General features: G+C 41.8%; 1 protein-coding gene across 1 annotated transcript; it reads left to right on the top strand.

Annotated features, from left to right (window-relative positions):
• The first annotated feature begins 423 nt into the window (after window positions 1-423).
• Window positions 424-17,706, top strand: MYL12B (myosin light chain 12B). Its single transcript, XM_017878325.1, has 4 exons — window positions 424-779; window positions 11,996-12,194; window positions 16,690-16,851; window positions 17,203-17,706. Exons 2-4 carry the CDS (start codon window positions 12,011-12,013, stop codon window positions 17,373-17,375), a joined length of 519 nt encoding a protein of 172 aa, XP_017733814.1. The 5' UTR covers window positions 424-779; window positions 11,996-12,010; the 3' UTR covers window positions 17,376-17,706.
• The last annotated feature ends 3,710 nt before the right edge of the window (window positions 17,707-21,416 follow it).

The following is a 21,416-nucleotide window of genomic DNA, read 5'->3' as shown; positions in this document are numbered from 1 at the left end:
TTGTGGCTAAAAGAGGAATGAAACAGCCATATGCTGTGGCCGTAGCCTCATACGGCCGTAAACCTTATGAGGGTAAGCAGAGAGGAGTAGGTTAAAGGATTTAACTCGGGCTGGAATGCGGTTTGAAAAGAGAAAGGGATTCTGGAGCGGAAAAGAATCCGCCCAGGCGCCGCCCTCACCTTCTCAACATTACATGGGAAGAACCCTAAACCCTGTCTTGTCTGAAACTCAAATTTAGAAGAACTGTACTTTTACTTGCTAAATCTGGCAACTCAGGGTTCGGCGCCAGGCGACCCCAAATCCTCGGCGGATCGCGCCCCGCCTGGGTCAAAGGGTACCCCAAATCCTCCGCTGATCGCGGCCCGCTCGGGTCAAATTCCAGCGCCCGGCCCAGCCGCGCCCAGCGGGCCAGGAATGCGGAAGGGCCGCGGAGCTGCCAAAGGAGCGGGGGACGAGGACCCGGCTGCGGTCGACCGCCGCAACGCCGGCCGCTATATCGCAGCGGATCGGAGCAGGCCGAAGAGCAATTAAGACCCCGGCCGTGTGCCTCCGGCCCCAGCAGCCCAGCCGCTCGGCTGACACGCAGACCCCGCGCGCGGGCGCGAACACTCTGCGCACCCCTGTTCCACTTGGTCCAGCCGCGCCTTCCGGTGCGCCTTCCGCTCCGCCCCTTCAGGCAGGAAGTGTCGGCGCCGCCACTGTCCGGCCACAGCCTAGCGCTCTTCGCTGTCGTTCGTCGTCTCGCTCAGGGCGACCCCGGTTCTGGTGTTTGGCGCCGGGTGAGTGGCGCTCGACTCCGCTCGCGAGACCCCTCGGGCCGCCTCCGTGTCCCCGCGCCCCCTCCCGTCGCGCGCCTGCGGCGGGACCCCGCCCCAGCGCGGCCAGGCGTCGGCGGGACCTGTCAGGCTGGCTGAGAAGGGGGCACGGGGCCGGAGGTGGAGGGAGGAGGGAGGAGCGTTGGCGGTGAGACCCTAGCCCGGAAGTCCGGGGGCCGGGAGGCTGCAGGCGATGGAGCCGGCCGGGGGAGACGCCCTGCTGGAGAGGTGGCCGGGGCCCGGCGGTGCGTGGGTCGACCCTCCAGCACCTGGGTGACCTCACACACCTGGGCCCTGGACCGCCCGCCGGCCCCGGGGTCAACGCCTGCCCCCCCCCCGGCGCAGCGGCGGGCCCTGACGGTGGATTAGGGCACACCCGGGCGTGTTCGTGTGGAGTACCTGCCCTGTGCCCAACACTGTCCTGGATGCTTTGGAGGGTACAGGAGCCTCCTAGTGCACGGTCTTGCCTAAGGTGAAGCCTCCAAGGAAGCTATTAGCATGCCGGTAGCCGAGTGTGTGGTTGATACAGGCTCAAATGTAATGATTTACATAGAGTTGTAATTCGCTTAGTATGTCTTGCATCTTGTAAAGGTTTAGTTTATCCGTGTTGACTGAAGAAAGGACAGTTAACAGAAATAGGGAAAGGTTACTTGGAAAAGAATCGTGACCTCACTGAAGGCCTTGGATTCAGCCCTAGGAGGGAGAACTTGGCGTTTCCGGCTAGATGTGTGGGAGGTGGTAACAAGAGCAGAACTCAAAAGCTGGGAATTGTCTCCTGTGAAAAGCAGACCGTGGGGTATGGAACCCATACCAGCGGGTGTGGAACAGAACTGTAACGACTAATAGTAGCAAATAAGGGTAGATAGGTTAAGTGGTACCTTCTTATGGATGTCTTGAAAACTTAGGAGAAAGAAAAGATTATGTAAGAAGCCATAGAGAGTAATTTTGGAGTCTTCACTAAGGGAGTAATAAGAAAGGGATGTTTAGAGGATTCATTTGGCCGCTTTACTTGAAGGTAGATTTGGTATGGTCTTTTGGTAAGAGAAGAATCAAAGCATTTAGCAGTCAGTAGGACCTAATCGATTACCTTGTGAAGCCTTTGCGTTTTATAACTGAGAAAAGCGAAACCCAGAGAGGTGAGGTCATTTGCCCAAGGTGGTGGACCCTCCTGGACTTCATAACTAAGAGCACAGCTTTTGCCTTGTTCAGGCTCTGTTGAGTGAAACAACTTTTATGATGGCTGACTCGGTGTGCGTTTATGCTTTGATGAGACTAAGCTTGGACAAGATGAACTGCAACTTCTAAAGGACAGATCCCCAGACGAGAGTTGCTAAGGTTAGGAAAGATAACAGGATGTGGAGCCCCAACATGGGGCTAGTTTTCCCTTTCTCCCAAAATTCAAAGACTCCAGGTATATTTGGGGATGAGTTTATCATACCCTTTTTGCCAGCATCTTTGGGATCTTCCTTCCTCACTCCACACATTAACTTTGGAGTATCATTGCTTATTACTCCCAGCTATCCACATTTTCATGGTAGAGAATTTCAGCTGCCTGTATGCAGGATGTTACTGGCTAGTGGTTCAAGCTCTGGAGCTAGATTTCCTGAGTACAGATCCTGACTCTTAAGTTCTGCCATTTTCTAGCGGTGTGGCAAGTTGTTTATTCTCTTTACCCTGATTTTCGTATCTGAGAGAAGAGAATGGTAACAGTACCTATATGATGAGTTGTCGTGAGGATTAAATGTGTTAATACATACGAAATGCTTAAATCAGTGCCCGGCACATCTTTAGCACTCAGTTATTGTCCCTGGTTAGTACTGCTTCTTCCAGGTATGGAGCAGTGGGTAGCTGCTAAGTTTCTTTAGGGATCTCTTGGGGAAGAGACTGGAACCATAGGTAGACCATAGAGAAAAGCCTCATGTTGGAATTCAGATCCGGGACCTACCTTGTAATGAACATATATGTGTAATTCTGTTTGTTACAGGAAGGAACTAAATATACACACTATACACAACTATATATACTATACATATATCTATACATATATATATGTATTTGCTTAACTAGGATTATTTGAGCACCTGCCATGTGCAAGGCACACTACTAAGTTCCACAGTCCAAAGTGGAAAGGCAGAAGGCAATAAAAGGAATGAATATGGCCAGGCATGGTGGCTCACACCTGTAATCCCAGTGCTTTGGGAGGCCAAGGTGGGAGGGTCATTTGAAGCCAGGGGTTCAAGACCAACCTGGGCAACATAGCGAGACCCTGTCTCTACCCCCGCACCCCCTCCTTGCAAAGTAGCTGTGTATGGTGGCTCATGCCTGTAGTTCTAGCTGCTCAAGAGGCTGAGTTAGGAGGATCACTTGAGTCCAAGAGTTCCAGGCTGCAGTGAACTTTGTGCCATAAACCCAGTAAGAGAGGTGAATTTCAAAAACATTGTATTGAGTGAAAGAAGACAGGCATATATATGAATATATACTGTACAATTCCGTTTATAAGAAGTTCAAAAACAAAACTAATCTATGGGGATAGAAATCTGAACAGTGGGAGATGGGAGATGGGAGATGGTGATTAACTTGGAGAGAATTTTCTGGAACAGTGTTAACATTTGTAACTTAATGGGAGTGATAGTTACATGGGTATACACATTATAAAAACTGATTAAGGTTTGTACATTTGACTATATAAATTTCACTGCAGTAAAACAAAATAATATGGGAGGCTCAGAATAGGAAGTTTGCAGCCAACTGGAATGATCATAAAACCTATGATAGAGAAAGAAATGTCAATGTTACATGTATGTGGTAAGTGTTAAAATACATATTGAGTACTAGGGGAAATGCTTCCCTGGTGTTAAAAAAAAGTTGAAAAAATTGAGTCTGACTCCTTGAAAAAAAATACTTCTAATAATTTATAGAGCTATCTTTTTTGCCTAAATATGCAGCATAAAAACAATTATATGTCATTAGGTATATGCGGTTAATTTCAGAAGTATTTTAACTTGATATAAACTAAATTCTGTTTATGACTGCTGTTTTCAGACTGTTGCTTATGTGTCCAGTCATTTGAGTCTTCCAGTTAGAACATTCATCTTGACTACAGTAATAACCATAAGAATCCGTGATAAATTTCTAAAGATTCTGATAGACCTTGAAGAAGATGAGGTGGAGTAAAAATGACCTTAGGTTTCAGCCCAAGAACTACTCTCTGCTTTTCTGTGTGAGTTCATCTACTGTGAGGGCTTTACCTTGTGCCTCTGCTCACACATCAGCACTGCTAACAAGACCCCCTCAGAGTCCTGTCCTCTACTAGCATTCTACTGTGGCCCAGCTAAAATTTGAGTTGTTTATCATCCTTTGCTCACAAAACCAGCTCCTCCCTCCCCTCCTCAATTATCTCGTTTTTGAGTGGTGCCTTTATACTACCAGGTTTTCAGTTAGTACTTAGGAAAAAGGACAGAGCTTTGAGGCTCTAATTAGAAAGCAGGAATAACTAGCAAATCAGGAAGTGATTTGCTGGTCAGAGCCAGAGGAATTCAGCCAAAAGAATAGGATGGTGGTGATAGGAATGTTGAGGAAGGGTGACTCGTGCAGTAAAAAGAACCTACAGAACTTGAATGGAAACTGAGTAGAAGGAGTTAAACTTTTCTCTTCAGAAATAGAAAATTCCCTGTGCTATGCAAACTTGACTGTGGTCCCTTGGAACTTGGACTGTGACTATAATTCTGAAATAAAGGCATAGCCCTATTTTAACATTAAAGAGGTCAAGGAGACAGTGGCTTTATAGCTTTTCTATTGGTGTATAACAAATGACTCCAAAACCTAGCACCTCAGAAACAATGAACAATTTTTGAGGGTCAGAGCCAGAGCAGCTTAGGTGGGTGGTTCTGACACAGGGTCTCTCATGAGGTGGCATGTGGGGGCTGCAGTCATCTGAAGGAAGATCAGCCTCCAAGATGGCTGACACATAGCTGACAAGTTGGTGCTGGCTGTTGGCAAGAATCCTCAATTCCCTGCCACATGGATCTCTCCACAGGTCTGTGTGAGTGTCTTTATGACCTGGCTCCCGCAGATTGAGTGATCCAACACAGAGCAGGGAAAAAGCTGCAAGGTGTATTATGACAAAGCCAAACACCCTCATTTCACAATATCTTTTTTTTCTTTCTTTTTTTTTGGGACAGAGTCTTGCCCTGTCGCCCAGGCTGGAGTGCAGTGGCACGATCTCGGCTCACTGCAAGCTCCACCTACTGGGTTCACGCCATTCTCCTGCCTCAGCCTCCCGAGTAGTTGGGACTGCAGGCGCCCACCACCACGCCCGGCTAATTTTTTGTATTTTTAGTAGAAATGGGGTTTCACTGTGTTAGCCAGGATGGTCTCAATCTCCTGACCTCGTGAGCCACCACGCCCGGCCCACAATATCCTATTGTCACAGCATCTTATTGGTTACACAGGTCAACACTTTTCATTGTTGGAGGGGACTGCACAAGGGCATGAGAATTGTTGAGGGCTTTCTTGGAAGCTGGCTACCACCATGACCAGAGGGGCAAGGTGAAGTGTTCTGAGGGGCCAGACAGATAACAAACTAATACCAGCTGGGATAAGGAGATGGAGGGAGTAGAGGGGATTGCTTGTTGAACACTTACGACCTACAGGAATTTCCAGGACGCTGGTCAAGTGATTCCTTATAGTACAGTTGTTTAAAATATTTGAAATTTAGGTTACATAAAATGTTCAGTTTTTTAAAATGTTGGCAAACTGATTCAATTTTTAAAAGAGGCATTTTAAAGGTCATCCCTGCGGATTACTAAATGAACCTCTCTGCAGACTGCATGTAGTTTGGTAGCTGCCAGGTTATGACTTCTGATCTACTTAATACTTATTTTATGGATGAGGAAAATGAGGCCTGGGAAAGCCGAAATGACCAGCGATCATACAACTTGTGAATGATAGAACTGGAATTAGAATCCACGTCTCCAACATCTCCATTAAACCATAATGATAACATTGAAAAACTAAGGGCAGCTAGATGCATAAACAGCCAATGTGATCTAAGTGGTTAACTTAACAATCTAAGTGGTTCTCAACCTTCAGTGTGCATTGAAATCACCTGGTGCATTTTTGAAACTACAGATGCCTGGGCTCCACCCCCAGACCTTCCATTTCCTTGAAGCTACAGGCATCACTTGTTTGAAACCTCTGAGGTGATTCTGATGTGCAGCCAAGATTGAAACCAGAGGATTTAACTGCTTTGGGAGCCGTATTTACTTGCTCTAGCTGACTTCAGATAGTTGAAGGAAGAAGCCTCAAAGCGATGTTGAGGAAATCATAGGTAGCTAACAAAATGTGCTCTGTGAGCATCTTCCCCAGGCTTCGATAGAGCCCTATATGCTGAAGTACATAGACAGTTTCTACTTATTAATGATGATGGTGTCCATGTTTCTGTTTGCATGTCAGTACTGCAAGTGACTTTACAAACATTTTTATTATCAACTAAGTATGTTGATGCCACAGCCACTTATAATAAATAATACAGTAGTCTTATATGATGCTTCTTTCCACTGTCCATGGTTTTGCTTCCTCCGTTTCAGTTACCTGTGGTCAACTGAGGTCTGAAAATAAGTGAGTACAGTACAGTGAGGTATTTTCAGAGAGAGATCTCATCCACATAATTTTTATTACAGTATATTATAATTGTTCTATTTGATTATTGTTAATCTGTTGGGTGCTTAATGTATGAATTAAACTTTATCGTAGGTATGTATGTATAAGAAAACAGTGTATGTAGTCATTCATCTGGATCTGCAGAGGGTTGGTTCCAGGACCCTCCTGCAGATACCAGAATCTGCAGATGCTCAAGTCCCCCATATAAAATGGCATAGTATTTGCATATAACCTACACATATCCTCCTGAATACTTTAAATCATCTCTAGATTGCTTATAATACCTAATATAATGCAAATACTATATAAATAGTTGTTATACTGTATTTTTTATTTGTATTTTTATTGTTGCATTTTTTGTTTGTATTTTTCCAAATAAAGGAACAATTGATTCTCGGTTGAATCTGAGTGTGGAACTTGTGGATATGGAGGGCTTACTGTGTGGGTTGGGTGCTATCCCTGGTTTCAGGATCCACTGGGGTCTTGGAATGTATCCCCCTCACATAAGGAGGGAGTGCTGTATCAATTCCTACATGCCTGCCTTTGATGTAGCCTCTGAGTACTACTTATATCCTTTAGTTCACTTTATATTAGAAATTTATAGCAATATCAGAGTAACAGGGTTGCAGAGGGAGGAAGAAGTGTTTTTACTGCTATTGAGGGTTATTACATTCATTTTGTGCTGTGTTCTGTATGGCTATTTTCTGTCTTTAAGGGTTGGGTTGGTTTTTTGTGTTTTGTTTGTTGTTGTTTTGAATGCTTCTTGTTAAACATTAATAAATTGGACAGTCCTAGATCAAAGTTTCAAAGGAAAGCCATGACTGATAGTTGCCACCTGACTAAATCCAACCAGGGCTACTACACTGCACAATTCCAGGAAGTGCCATTCACGTTTCATTTACTGACTGCAACTCTATTCTGTACATTGGTGTCTCTGGTATAGTTTGACTTGGTTTGAAAACTCAGTTTGTCTAGCATTTGCATTTAGAGGAATGTAGGTGCTCAGAAATCAGTGTTGAATTATATTGGTGGCATTGCAAGTTTTAAAAATTTTATGCTAAACTCAAAATAATTAGAAGAGTATTTCGTAGGAAGTAGAAAATATACAGGGAGAAACAACCTGTAACAAATGGGATTTGAATCCTAGCTCTGCCGCGAGGTGACCTTGGGCAAGATTATTTAATATCTTTGACCTTCAGTTTCTTCACTTGGCAGGGGGGCCTGTTTCAGTTAACGTACATAATGTTTCCAGCATGTGAGTCACTTAATAAATGGTAGTAGCTGTAAGTTGAGTAGCCCTTTAATTCTCTCTCTGTTCCTAAGGCAGAGAAGTAGATCAGGGCAATTGGGGTTGGAAAAATAGTAAGAACAAAGATATACAAGATAAGAAATGGCATGGTACCTTGGGGACATTTGCAATTTGGTGTTGCTAAAGGAAAAGTACAAAGCAGGGAATGACGAGAGAGGAGGCTGGAAAGTTCATTCTAGAGTAGGGAAAGGAAGACTCATGCGCCATGTTTAGGAACTTGGTACTTTATCCTTTAGGAAGTGGAGAGCCAAAGAAGATTTTAAAAAGTGGAATGATGAGGTCATATTCATAAACAACCCTGGCTAGAACACTGAGGGTAGTTTTGAGAGAGCCGAGAGGCAAGGGGATAGTGAAGAGGCCATAGAAATATTTTACACAAGAGATAATGAGGATCCAGTTTAGGGTGGTGACAGAGGAATGAGGAAGATGAGCATCTCTGAGAAATATTTCTTGGTTCATCAGGGAGAGGGACTGGGGAGGGTGACTCCTAGGTTTCTGGCTACTGGGTAGATGATTGGAAACAAAGATGGTAAAAGTTCAGGAGGGGGGAGATAATTGAGTTTTCAGCATGTTGATGATGAGTGTCTATGGGGTATCCAGATGGGTGCCTTTCACAGGCATTTGGATGTGTGAGTCCGAGGCTCCAAGGAAAGGTCAGGCCTGGAGGTTCAGATTTGGGAGGTGTAGGTGTTGTCAGAACAGTGAAAGTTGATGAGATCATCCAAGGAACGCAGACTGAAAAGAACTTTAAACCATGTGCTGCCAGAATACTGGGAAACATGAATATTTAAGTGGAGATAAACATCTAAGAGGGAAATGGAGGAGGAAGTCTTAGAAATAGGAGAACTGAGCCTAGAGTAAGTCAAATACACCATTATACATAATCAGTCTTCCTCATTAGAGCATAAGTTCTTCAAGGTTGGGACCCTTTCCACCTGGGAAAGTTCATTTCTACTGTTAGGGAGCACCAGGCTAACAGTGGCTGGATCTCCAAAGAAAAGAGGGATAAAACAGTGTGATGCAGTAGACTGATCCAAGAAGATTTAGACCAGATTTGGCAATTAAAGCAGTTGCAGTAGAAAACAGAAAGCCAGATTGTAGTGGGTTGAAAAGTGAGTGGGAAGTGAGAAGGTGGAGGAAGCCAAGATACTTATTTCAGAAGGGAAGGAGAGAGGGTGGTAATTTCTTTGGGGGCCAGAGTTCCCTTCAGATTGATTATTTTGATTTAATTTTGCCTCACTTTTCAGCTGATGTTGTGTGTGTTTTTATAGGTACCGTATACATATACAAATGTACCACTGTTTTTAAATGAAGTATGAAACAAATTTAAAATATGGTATTACTACATTGAGCCTTTATCTGCTCTAACGTATTTTGATTAGGACCAGTTAGTGAATTGTTTTTTGTTCTCTTCCATCAACTTGCCTTCTCTGTTTCCTTTTCTTGGGCGTCACCATCAGATGGTGATGGCTTTTCTAACCTTATCAGGCTAACTACCTACATATTCTTTCTCACAGGCATTTCCCCTAATAACATCCTTGGGTGTTTAATTCTATGTTGGTATCAGCTTCTTAGAGAACTCGGACTAAACTTCAAAAATGTTTAAATATAGTATATTTTTGGGTTAACTGTAGAAGTAGCATGATACAATTGACTGATTTTGATTTGATTTGATTTTTTGAGACAGTGTCTTGTTTTGTCACCCAGGCTGAGGTTAGGGGCACCATTACGGTTCACTAGACTTGACCTCCCAGTCTCAAATGATCCTTCCACCCCAGCCTCCCAAGTAGTAGCTGGGACCACAGGCATGCGCCACCACACCTGGCTCATTTTTTTATTTTTTTGTAGGGACAAGGTCTCACTTTGTTGCTCAGGCCTGTCTCAAACTCCTGGGCTCAAGCAGTCTTCCGGCCTCAGCCTCTCAAAGTGTTGAGATTACAGGTGTGAGCCACTGCGCCCGGCTTGATTCGTTTTTAAAAATAAATATTTAACTCTTTGGGAACTTTTTCTAAATAACTTGATTACAAAATGACTTGCTGATACTGAGAGAGAAAGAACTAATATTTTTGCCTTCAGACGTACTTGACTAATCTTGAAGAAATTGAGTCAAAATTTTTAGCATTAAAATGAACCTTATAAGTTTTGGTATGTGAACAAGAATGAAAACATAATCACATGCCTTGTTAGTAGACTACATTCTGTCTCTGATTTAACCTTCGAGATAACTAAGATCAAATAACAAACTAAGTTACAGGGAAGAGAAGAAAATTAACATTTATTTAGGACTTGTACTTGGGGAGGGTGAGGAGTTGGAATGTTAGAGTAAGGACTGTGAGGCTGGTGTACTTCAAAACTACACCACTAAGTTAAGCTTCAAAACACCTTGTGTGTGTTCTTTAGCTTGAAGAAATAGAAGCAGACAATAAATTTATATAAAAAATCCCAATACGGCCGGGCGCAGTGGCTCAAGCCTGTAATCTCAGCACTTTGGGAGGCCGAGATGGGCGGATCACGAGGTCTGGAGATCGAGACCATCCTGGCTAACACAGTGAAACCCCGTCTCTACTAAAAAATACAAAAAAAAAAGTAGCCGGGCGTGGTGGCGGGCGCCTGTAGTCCCAGCTACTCGGGAGGCTGAGGCAGGAGAATGGCATAAACCCGGGAGGCGGAGCTTGCAGTGAGCTGAGATCCGGCCACTGCACTCCAGCCTGGGCGACAGAGCGAGACTCCGTCTCAAAAAAAAAAAAAAAAAAAAAAATCCCAATACTGGAAGTCCTGGAAACTCAGGTCCAAAAATCCCCCTGCTCAATCATTGACCTGTCTAGTCATTTGTTTTCACATTGTGAGAAGTTACGGAAACAGTCTGCGAGACCATCATTGCTGACAGCAGTTTCAAGTTTGGCTGTCCTAAGACCACCCTTGAGTTTGATTATTTGCTAAGACTCACAGAACTCACTGAAAGCTGTTAGGCTCAGATACGTAGGTTTTCAGAGGTTATATGTAGCTAGTAATGGTGGAGCTGAGATTTGAACTTACGACTTCCTAACTCCAGAGCTGATGATATTTTTGTGTGTTATTTATTATATAAAACTGCACATAAAAAATGAAATGACAACTGTCTTTTCTGCTTGATATTTAAATTATTGGTGGCTTTCAGTAGAGTGTTGGAGGCTACTACCAAAGCCATATTACAGAGAATCGAGAAATGATTGGGAAGAAGAGAAAAGGGGCTGGGCACGGTGGCTCCTGTCTATAATCCCAGTGGTTTGGGAGGATCTCTCGAGCCTCGGAGTTCAAGACCAGACTGGGCAATATAGTGAGAACCCCCCATCTCTAAAATAAAAAACAGAAGGAAAAATGACAGTTCAGCATTAGACTGGTATTCTGAAAGTCTTGTCAAGGGAAAAGGGAAATGCAGGGATAGCTAGAAAGATGAAAGGGTAGGTTTGATATTTATAAAGATGAGACCTTTTTTGAACATGATTAGTCTTTTTACATATGTTATCTCATTTAGTTCTTTGCATTGAACTAGATGTCATGTTTTGCTGATGAAAAATTGAGGCTCAGAGAGGTTATGTTATACTGGTAGTAAAATGGGAGTAAGAGTACCTACCATAGGCAACTGTTGTGAGGATTAAATGGGGACAGTCTTTGTCAGAGTAAGAGATCAACTTTGGAGACTTTCTCTTTGAGGAAGCCCTGTGCCTTCGTAACACTGCTTGGCCAGAGTAAGTACTCCATAGATGCTAGCTATCGTTAGATATTTTAAACTCTCACTTCATAAAAATCGGTCCCCTGAAATTCAGGAGAAGGTACATCAATAATTTCTATTGTGTTTATTTGTTTTTTAGAGATGGGAGTCTCACTGTGTTGCCCAGGCAAGTCTCGAACTCCTAGTCTCAAGTGATGCTTCCACCTTGGCCTCCCAAAGTCTTGGGATTATAGGCATGAGCCACTGGTGCCGGGCAAATTCTGTTCCTTAATGTTTCAAAACTGCTTTTTTTGCACTCAGTCATTTAATTGTCCCATTGGAAATAAAGTTTAGTTGCATACTTATTCCTACCCAATTGAAGTAATAATTCCATATTGATATTTTTACATACTAACTTTAGGTGTTGTGTATTCTGTTTTTGCTTTGTTTTATAATTTTGTTTTGGTTTTTTTTTTTTTTTTTTTTGGTTTTATGTTTTTGTGTTTTTTTAAACTCCAGAATTAAACAACCACCATGTCGAGCAAAAAGGCAAAGACCAAGACCACCAAGAAGCGCCCTCAGCGCGCAACATCCAATGTGTTTGCCATGTTTGACCAGTCACAGATTCAGGAATTCAAAGAGGCCTTCAACATGATTGATCAGAACAGAGATGGCTTCATCGACAAGGAAGATTTGCATGATATGCTTGCTTCTCTAGGTAGACTTTATATTCTTTATTTGAATTTTCCCAAAAATAATAATTTGTCTCTTTATGAATCATTTTTTTGTGTGATGTACAAATATTTCTCTCCTTGTCTCAAAAGGCTTCTAGAGAGATTTCCGGGTGTGGGAGGTGCCATTTTGGGCCTTGGCCAGTCATATGGGGATAAGCCTGTAAGGTTGGGGACCTGGCAGATGCTGTGCCCAGGTAGACTAACGTTCCTGTTAGCTAAATTTTTTAGGTCTCTAGATGGAAAGCCAGGGCATGGCTAGGCAGCAAAATACCGGAGTTTCAAATAAGTATAGCTAAACAATATACTTAATAAAGGTTGAGTATGGGTTATAAACAAGGAGTGACAGTAAGTAATGGTTATCTCTGCGGAGGAGGGGCAGTGCGACTGGAAAAGGGAACAGGGAAGAAGACTTTCACAATATTTTGTATGACTTTTTTTGATAACTAAAGAAAAGGTAAAGATACAGGATTTAAAGCACACATAAACAGCCATTTGTATGTTGGTATATGGGTGTTAATATTCCTTTTATGATTTTGTTATTGTTTCTTTTGATCTTAAAAAGAAGGACAGGAGGGAGCATCCTACATGTTCTGCCCAGAGTCAACAGTTATTTTACAGTTGGGAGTCAAGGAACTGCAGGCAAAGGAGACCTTGATAGGCCAAAGCGGAGTGGGTGAGGCAGGCTGGGAGCGGGTCAGGGATGGCCTACAGTGAGACTTTGCACTCTGTCCTACTGCTTGGCTGACTGGCCAAAAAGGCAAAGAAAGGTGGGTTTTGTTTTTTTTTCTTTTAATGCCTACAAAATGATTAGCTAGCTTTTATTCTTCTAACTTTTGATTTTGATTATTTCTCCTAACACATTGAAAGTAAAGTTTAGGTGTGTACTTATTCCTATCCAACATACGATTTTGAAAATTTTAAGCCTACAAAAGTGGAAAGAACGTTATAGTGAACACCTACACATCTTTAGCTATATTCACTGATTGTTAACATTTTGTAACTTTTGTTTATCCAAGGTGAGAGTAGAATCAAAGATTTTTATCTGATTTGCAGTGAGATTATAAAACCTAGTGTTTCTCACATTCAGAATGTCTGAGTATATTCTTGGGCAAGTCAGTACTGAAGAAGGCCTCTGAGGAAAATTGAGGAACTTAGCCGTCTTCCAAAGATTGAACTCTCGAGTCTATACTCTGCTTATAATAGATGCTCAATAGATATTTGTTGAATGAACAAGTCGTGATAGAGTCAGAGGTTGTCTTTGAGGCCTTCTGTTTTGCAGAAACCCATCCTTTTAAAGATATGTGTTAAAAGAACAACTTCAGCCTAATTAAATTTAAGGGAGTTTAACTGAGCAATGAAAAATTTGCAAATCAGGTAGCCCCCAGAATCACAGCAGATTCACAGAGACTCCAGTACAGCCACGTGGTAGAAGATTTATAGACAAAAAAAGGGAAATGACATACAGAAGTTGGAAGTGAGGTATGGAATGGCTGGATTGATTACAGCTCGGCATATGCCTTATTTGAACATGGTTTGAACACTCAGCAGTGTAGGAATGGTTGAAGTATGGCTGCTGGGATTGGCCAAGACTTAGCAGTTGTTACAGGCTCATACTCCTAAGTTAGGTTTTCAGTCTTGTCGGACTGTAAGCTAGGTTATGGTTCATCCGCAAGGACTCAAATGAGAAATACGGAGTCTTTCTCAGGCCATATTTCGTTTGCTTTAGCATATATATTTACTTTTTAGGGGAACCTTCATACATTATTGGTAGGAATGTAAATAAGTACAGCCACTGTGGAGGACAGTATGGAAGTTCCTCAGAGAACTACAAATAGGAGCTCTCCCACGTGATCCAGCAATCCCACTGCTACGTATATACCCCCAAAAAAGGAAATCAGTAGTATAATTGAAGAGGTATCTGCACTCCCATGTTTATTCCGGCACTATTCACAGCAGCCATGATTTGAAAACACCAGAAGTGTCCATCACCAGATGAACAGATTTAAAAAATGTGGTACTTATGTATGATGGAATACTATTCGGCCATAAAAAATGAGATCCTGTCATTGCAACAACATGGATGGAATGGAAGACATTATATTAAGTGAAATAAGCCAGGCACAGAAAGATAAACTTCACATGTTCTTACACATTTGTGGGACCTAAAAGTTAAAATAGTTGAACTCATGGAGATGGAAAGTAGAAGGATGGTTATCAGGACTGGGAAGGGCGGGGAGAAGAATGGGAATGGTTAATAGATACGAAAGTATAGATAGAATGAATAAGATCTAGTATTTGATAGAACAACGTGACTGCAGTCAGCAGTCATTTATTGTACATTTTAAAATAACTCAGTATAGTTGGAATGTTGGTAACACAAAGAAATGATAAGTGCTTGAAGGGATGGCTGTGCTATTTACCTTGATGTGATTATTATGCACTATATGCCTGTATCAAGGTATCTCATGTACCCCATAAATACATACACCTCCTGTGTACTCATAACAATTGAAATAAATATGAATTTTCAAAAGATACGTATTTACCTTTCAAATCAACAGATTGATTACATTGGATGTCTTGAGCGGGTCGGTAAGTGCTTAGCCTAAACCAATTCATTTTAAATCTCTGTAACTTTTTGTACCCTAGAGTTCTCTTCACACCTTTTGGTTACAGTTTTTCTTCCCCCCAAAAAATGCTGCAAGTGATTGGGTTAAATCTGGAGGTAGGAAAGGTAGGAAAGTAGATCTTTTTTTTTTTTTTTTTTTTTTTTTTTTTTTTTTTTTTTTTTGAGACAGAGTCTCGCTGTGTCACCCAGGCTGGAGTGCAGTGGCGTGATGTCAGCTCACTGCAAGCTCTGCCTCCCATGTTCATGCCATTCTCCTGCTCAGCCTCCCAAGTAGCTGGGACTACAGGCGCTCGCCACCATGCCTGGCTAATTTTTTGTATTTTTAGTACAGATGGGGTTTCACTGTGTTAGCCAGGATGGTCTTGATCCCCTGACCTTGTGATCCGCCCGCCTTGGCCTCCCAAAGAGCTGGGATTACAGGTGTGAGCCACCGCGCCCAGCCGAAAGTAGATCTTTTTAGCTACTTTAACTTATTCAATGAATCTTGAGTTTAATTTTGGGCTAATTTTGATATTGGAGCATTGAGTAAGTGTAATCAGGTTGGATTGGAATGCAGTGAAATAGATGCCAACATGATGTTTAAATTTCACCCAAATTCCCAGAGTTAAAACTTACATATGAACTATAATTGCAGCTTTGATTGTCATTCTAGCTTTGGCTTAGTTGGGTGTAATTTTGAGATGCTTCCTTAGATATGAATATCTGATTAATAGATATAATATCTATTAATAAAATCATATAAACTTAATGTTGGAAGATATCTTTGAGATACAAACTTTAATCAGTCAGTGTTAGACTTTTTAAAAAAAGAAGTACATTCTACATAGGGCAGCACTGAATGAAGGATCTGGAATACTGGGTTTGAATGCTAGTTCTGCCACTTCCTCCTGTGTCCCACAGCCAGTGGTAGAACTGAGATTCAAACCAGTATTCCAGATCGTTGGTTCAGTGCTGCTTCCCCACACCGTGGGGCCTCAAAAACACTCCCACCATGTCTGGCCATTCCAGGGGGATTTCTTCCAGCTCCTAGGGAAAGGTCAGGGGAGTTCACCACTGCACTAAAAGAAGTGTTCACACTTGGGATGGAGATTAAGATTTCCCATTACAAACAATACCAAACAAGACCACAGTTCAATGACATGTGTAAACAGTGTTTGAAGATATCTAACATTGTTCAAAATAAGCTCCCAATTCAAAACCATGCTAATAGTTTAAACTTAAATGGCCAACTTATAAATACAACTTTGAAGCATACCAACTCATGGGCATCCGTACCACAACTGGAAATGTGAATATTTAGATTTTTTTGAGTGACTGTATTGAACCGACTCCCCTGATGAACCGTTGATGTTATCAGCATTCAGGATATAGGCTGGGCGTGGTGATGCACACCTGCAATCCTGTCACGTTGGGAGGCCAAGGCAGGTGGATCACTTGAGCTCAGGAGTTCAAGGCCAGCCTGGGCAACACAGTGAAACCCAGTCTTTACAAAAAATAAAAAATTAGCTGGGCGTGGTGGCACATGTCTGTAGTCTCAAAAAAAAAAAAAGTTGTAATCATGTGGCACTGCCTGGCTTCAGGTTTTGTTTTGTTTTAATGAAAATAATGAAGAGAAAGTTCACATAACGAATAAATAACCTTCAATGTAAGCCTGGAATACATTTTATTATGATGTATCAAATGTGTTTTAAGTTGTCAAAATAATCTTTTAAAATGTTCTTAAAGTTAATTGAAAATTGGTGTCAAATGATGTAAATTTTTAAAATATGTTGGGGAGCATAATAATAGTGAAATAACTATTGAAGTTAGATTTTTTTGTCTTTAAATGTTAAAATGTGCATTTTTAACAGGGAAGAATCCCACTGATGCATACCTTGATGCCATGATGAATGAGGCACCAGGGCCCATCAATTTCACCATGTTCCTCACCATGTTTGGTGAGAAGTTAAATGGCACAGATCCTGAAGATGTCATCAGAAATGCATTTGCTTGCTTTGATGAAGAAGCAACAGGTGAGTACTATTTGTTTATGCCCAGCCTCATTCCAGACTATATGAAGTACTTCTCTTGAAATAGAAAGGGTTTTCTTTTTTTACCTCTGGAAAATATTTGCTTAAGAATAATTTTGTAAGTATATGATCTGTTTCTGAGCTTTTAAATGATTTGATCTAATATTAACACAGAACTCTAAGAATAATTGGAAAACATAATGATATAGTTCATATAGCCTTAGTTCACTAACTTATTTTGTTTCTAGATATGGATATTCTGAAATATTTTATAAGATTGACTAGCTTTAGAAATGAACCATTAAAGTGCCAGGAAGTAGTGATGACTGCTTTCTTCTTTCTGTTGCCTTCCAGGCACCATTCAGGAAGATTACCTGAGAGAGCTGCTGACAACCATGGGGGATCGGTTTACGGATGAGGAAGTGGATGAGCTGTACAGAGAAGCACCTATTGACAAAAAGGGGAATTTCAATTACATCGAGTTCACGCGCATCCTGAAACATGGAGCAAAAGACAAAGATGACTGAAAGAACTTTAGCTAAAACCTTCCAATTACATTATCTTACTCTGTTTTATTTCTCAGACACTTCCCCCACCCTCATAGAACCTGTTGCATGCAACTTAGTTTCACAGCTTTGCCTCTTTTTGATGTATTTATTCCAGACCTTTCTGCCACTTAGCACTTGTATAATCAGACTGGAAATGGGGATGAGGGTGTAAATTGTATTGAAAAGAGATCGCGAATAAAATCAAGAAAGGTGAAAGCCCAGAAAATATATTCGTATTTCTGGTTTTGCTGGATTTTACATTTTATATAATAAAAATGTTATTTTGAAATAAAGATTATGCTGACTCAAATGCAATGTAATGGCAAGTTAAACAAATGAGTGATAGGTGCGGGTAGTCCTTTTTTCAGGTTTTCAACTTCATATGACTCGGGTTTTTTGGTAAAATTGATTTTTCACATATATGGGACAGTGTTCTTCAGAAGTTTGAAGTACCCTTTCACTGCAGTGCAAACTAGTTATGCCATTGTTTCTTTCATGCTTCTCTAAGATGTTTATTAAATGATAAATGTAGAATGTATCTGGGAAAACATTAAACATTGCATTCATCTAAGATTCTGAGAAGAGGCATAATTCCCAAGATTACTTGTACATTATATGTGGAGCATTGTGCCTACACAATTTTTATTGAATCTTCCCAACAGCCTTGTGGGATTTTTATTAGCGTTGTATTTCAAGTGGGAGGACTTAGTATAGTTGAGTAGTTGATCAGGTTAACTATTAGGACATGAGAGTTGGAATTCCAACCTAGGGCACCTAACTTCAGAGCTCGCAGTGCTGAAACCACGGTACTGTCTATGAAAAGCCCCAAATGCCTAAAAGAGTCAAGACATTTCTGTTCTATTATGATACAATTCTGTAGTCACTATTGAAATTTAAAATAATCTTGGGGTAATCAATTATTGGAACAGAATTTCAGAAAATTCTATCCCAGGTTAAAATAAGCAAGTGATACTATTGTGTGTTTGAAGGCAGTTCATGTAACACATTGACTAGAAAGCCGAAAGACAAGGTTGCTCTGAGCCCATTTAGAATCCTTAAGGCCAAACAATATGAGAATAAAGAGAACAATCTGAAAAAGGAAAAAATCAGTTTTAAAAAATTAACCAACGTTGTTCAACACCGATTTTTCCTTCTAAAAGTATTGTGATGATATTTTATCTGCTTAACACCAGAGCATTTATATGTTGTTTAATATGGGTGCTTCACAACTTGGGGTAGTAGGCCAGTGTGTAGGCCTGGGCTTCCTTTTATCATCAGAAGGAGGGGACACCTCACGAACTTTCACATTACCTAATCTCGGTCTCTGAGGTACCAGTTCTACTTTATAGACCTGAGGTTTAGACTGAAGCTCCCGCCCAAGATCTAACATACAAGAATCCACATCTGGCTCTTTTTTCCACTTAGAAGCTTAAAGTCACCACAAAGTGTCACAAAACCAGGTGGAGAATTGCTGTGTGTTTCACAGGAAACAGGAAAATATGGCAGGATAGTCTTGATCACTGAACCACTGTCAGCCACCTGTTTTGTGCCGGACGCTGTTGCAAGGGTTGGGGATAACGGGGATGGGACAGATAAGGATGCTACCCTTGTGAGACTGCATTCTCTGCTGGGAGACAATCCATGTGCAGTATCAGGTAAGTGCTGTGCAGAGAACCGGGCAGGCATGACAGGGTGGTCAGGAAAGGCCTCTGAGGGGGTGGTAAGCTGAGATCTGAATGACAGGAAGGAGGTCGGGGGCCCCTGTGAAGATCAGGGTGAGGCTGTCCAAGACACGCGTGGCAGGAGCATCGGGAGAGCACATGGATGATGAGGGTCCAGAGAGGGTATCTGGAGCAGAATCCTAGTGTGAAATGCAGGGAAGAAAGGTGGTTTACGTTCTTAATATCAGTGTTGGTGCTGTGTCGAGAATGGGGGGCACGAAGAGAAGAAGGCCAGTATGGAGGCTGTTGCCGTCATCCAGGCAAGAGTGGGCAGCGTGGACTCAGCGGGGGAGATGGTTATCAAATGCCTCTCCAGGTCCTGCCTGTTTCCTCCAGCACAGCCTTGTTTCCATCTCTGGCGTAATTGTAACTGTGCTTATTTTACTGATCTGCTTAAAGCCAGATTTGAAAAATTGAGAGAAAGGTTTTGAAGATGAAAAACAAAAAGACTTAGTTGTTTCTTGACTGCCTTATGTTGACCTGACACACTGCTCTGTTTCATTCACATTATTTGGGAAGAGGGTTGCGGAATCCAGTAGCGGAGGCACCTGGGCCAAGGCCTTGTTTCTTTTTGGTGTCCAGTAAGTATTATTAATGATGACAATGAAAACTTTGCCTACGTAATAACTTTCTCCTTTTGAGAACCACATAGTGACAATCTCCTAAGTTGGTTGATCCCATGGCCACTGCAGTGAGAATGTGTGTGTGTGTGTGTGTGTGTGTGGTCCCATAGTGAACATGTACTGAGTATTCACTATGTACTAAGCACGTTACACAACTGCTCTTTGAGTTTTTTTTGTTTTTTGTTTTTTGTTTTTGAGAGTGTCACTCAGGCTGAAGTACAGTAGCACAATCTTGGCTCACTGAAACCTCCACCTCCCAGGTTCAATCAAGTGCTTCTCATGCCTCGGCCTCCCAAGTAGTTGGAATTCAGGTGTGCACCACCACACCTGGCTAATTTTTGTATTTTTAGTAGAGACGGGGTTTCACTATGTTGGCCAAGCTGGTCTTGAACTCCTGACCTCAAGTGATTCTCCTGCCTCGGCCTCCCAAAGTGCTGGGATTGCAGGCATGAGCCACCGCGGCCGGTCTGAGGTAGGTATTTTTATTATCCCTATTCTACAAATGAAATGTCAAGGGGCAAGAAAGTAACTTCTCAAAGTTACACAGGGAATAAGCAGTGGGGCAGCTACCTGAGCCCAGGCAGTTGCGCTCCTCCCAAGAAAATGATTATGGAAACACCGCCACTGGTTTCTTATGGTCATGAACCAGTTTTACAAGCATGTTACTGTGTTGGAGCCTCAGAACTCTAGGAAGTGGATAAAGTAGGAATTGTCATCCCATTTCACAGATGAGATTACTGAAGTTACCTGACCTGCTCAACTTTGTATAACTGAAGAAGCTAGAGGAGTGTCTAACTTCTAACCTTTTTGACCAAGGTGGGTGCTTCTCATTAAACCTGTAATTTCCTAATTAAATAATTAGTACCTGTAGCCTGATCAGAATGTCTCACAATGTATATATTTAATATTGTGTATCCTGAAAAGCAGCAATTACACCGATTTGCATCTCAAAATTGATACGTGTTAAAATATAAGAAACAGAAATATAAAATAAATTTATATTTCTTAAATTATAAGAAACAGTTTTTGAAATAGAAACATAAACTACTGAAAAGTTGGGCATAAAATGGTCCCTTAGAAACATCATCTAGGAAATCTGAATGAGGATGTAAAGGCTTATCACATACTAAAATATCAAGAAAAGGTTTCTTGTATAGAAAAATGATGAAGATGACGGATTGCACACATCACAGTCTCAAGTTTTTTCTTTTTTTTTTAGAACGGTTGTCATAGGCAATTTTAGAGACAATAACTAGAAGTGTCACTAGGTGGCACTATTGTTCTTAGTATAGTACTGTCTTAACCTATTCCCTAATGAATGTGAGCCAGAGCAGCCAAATCATGAGTATGTAGACAGCAGTATTGCCAGTAATGCTGTAACTTTGTCAAAGTTGTTTCTTAAATAATTGATGAAAAGTCTTACAATTAAGTTCATACTATTTCATGAACCCCAAATGTAGGGAACAATCTCTAGGACTCCTTTTTACAAATATCAATGGCAAATTCCCTTCCCCTTCTCTACCCCTTTTGCCTTTTCCTTCCCCTTCCCCTCTCCTCTTTTTCTTTCTTTCCTTCCTTCCTCCCTCCCTCCCTTCCCTCCCTCCTTCCCTCCCTCCCTCCTTCCCTCCTTCCCTCCTTCCCTCCTTCCCTCCTTCCCTCCTTCCCTCCTTCCCTCC

Source organism: Rhinopithecus bieti, unplaced genomic scaffold (genome assembly GCF_001698545.2).
Source record: "Rhinopithecus bieti isolate Rb0 unplaced genomic scaffold, ASM169854v2 scaffold_11839, whole genome shotgun sequence".
NCBI lineage: Eukaryota > Metazoa > Chordata > Mammalia > Primates > Cercopithecidae > Rhinopithecus > Rhinopithecus bieti.
This window is presented reverse-complemented; position numbering and strand designations above follow the sequence as displayed.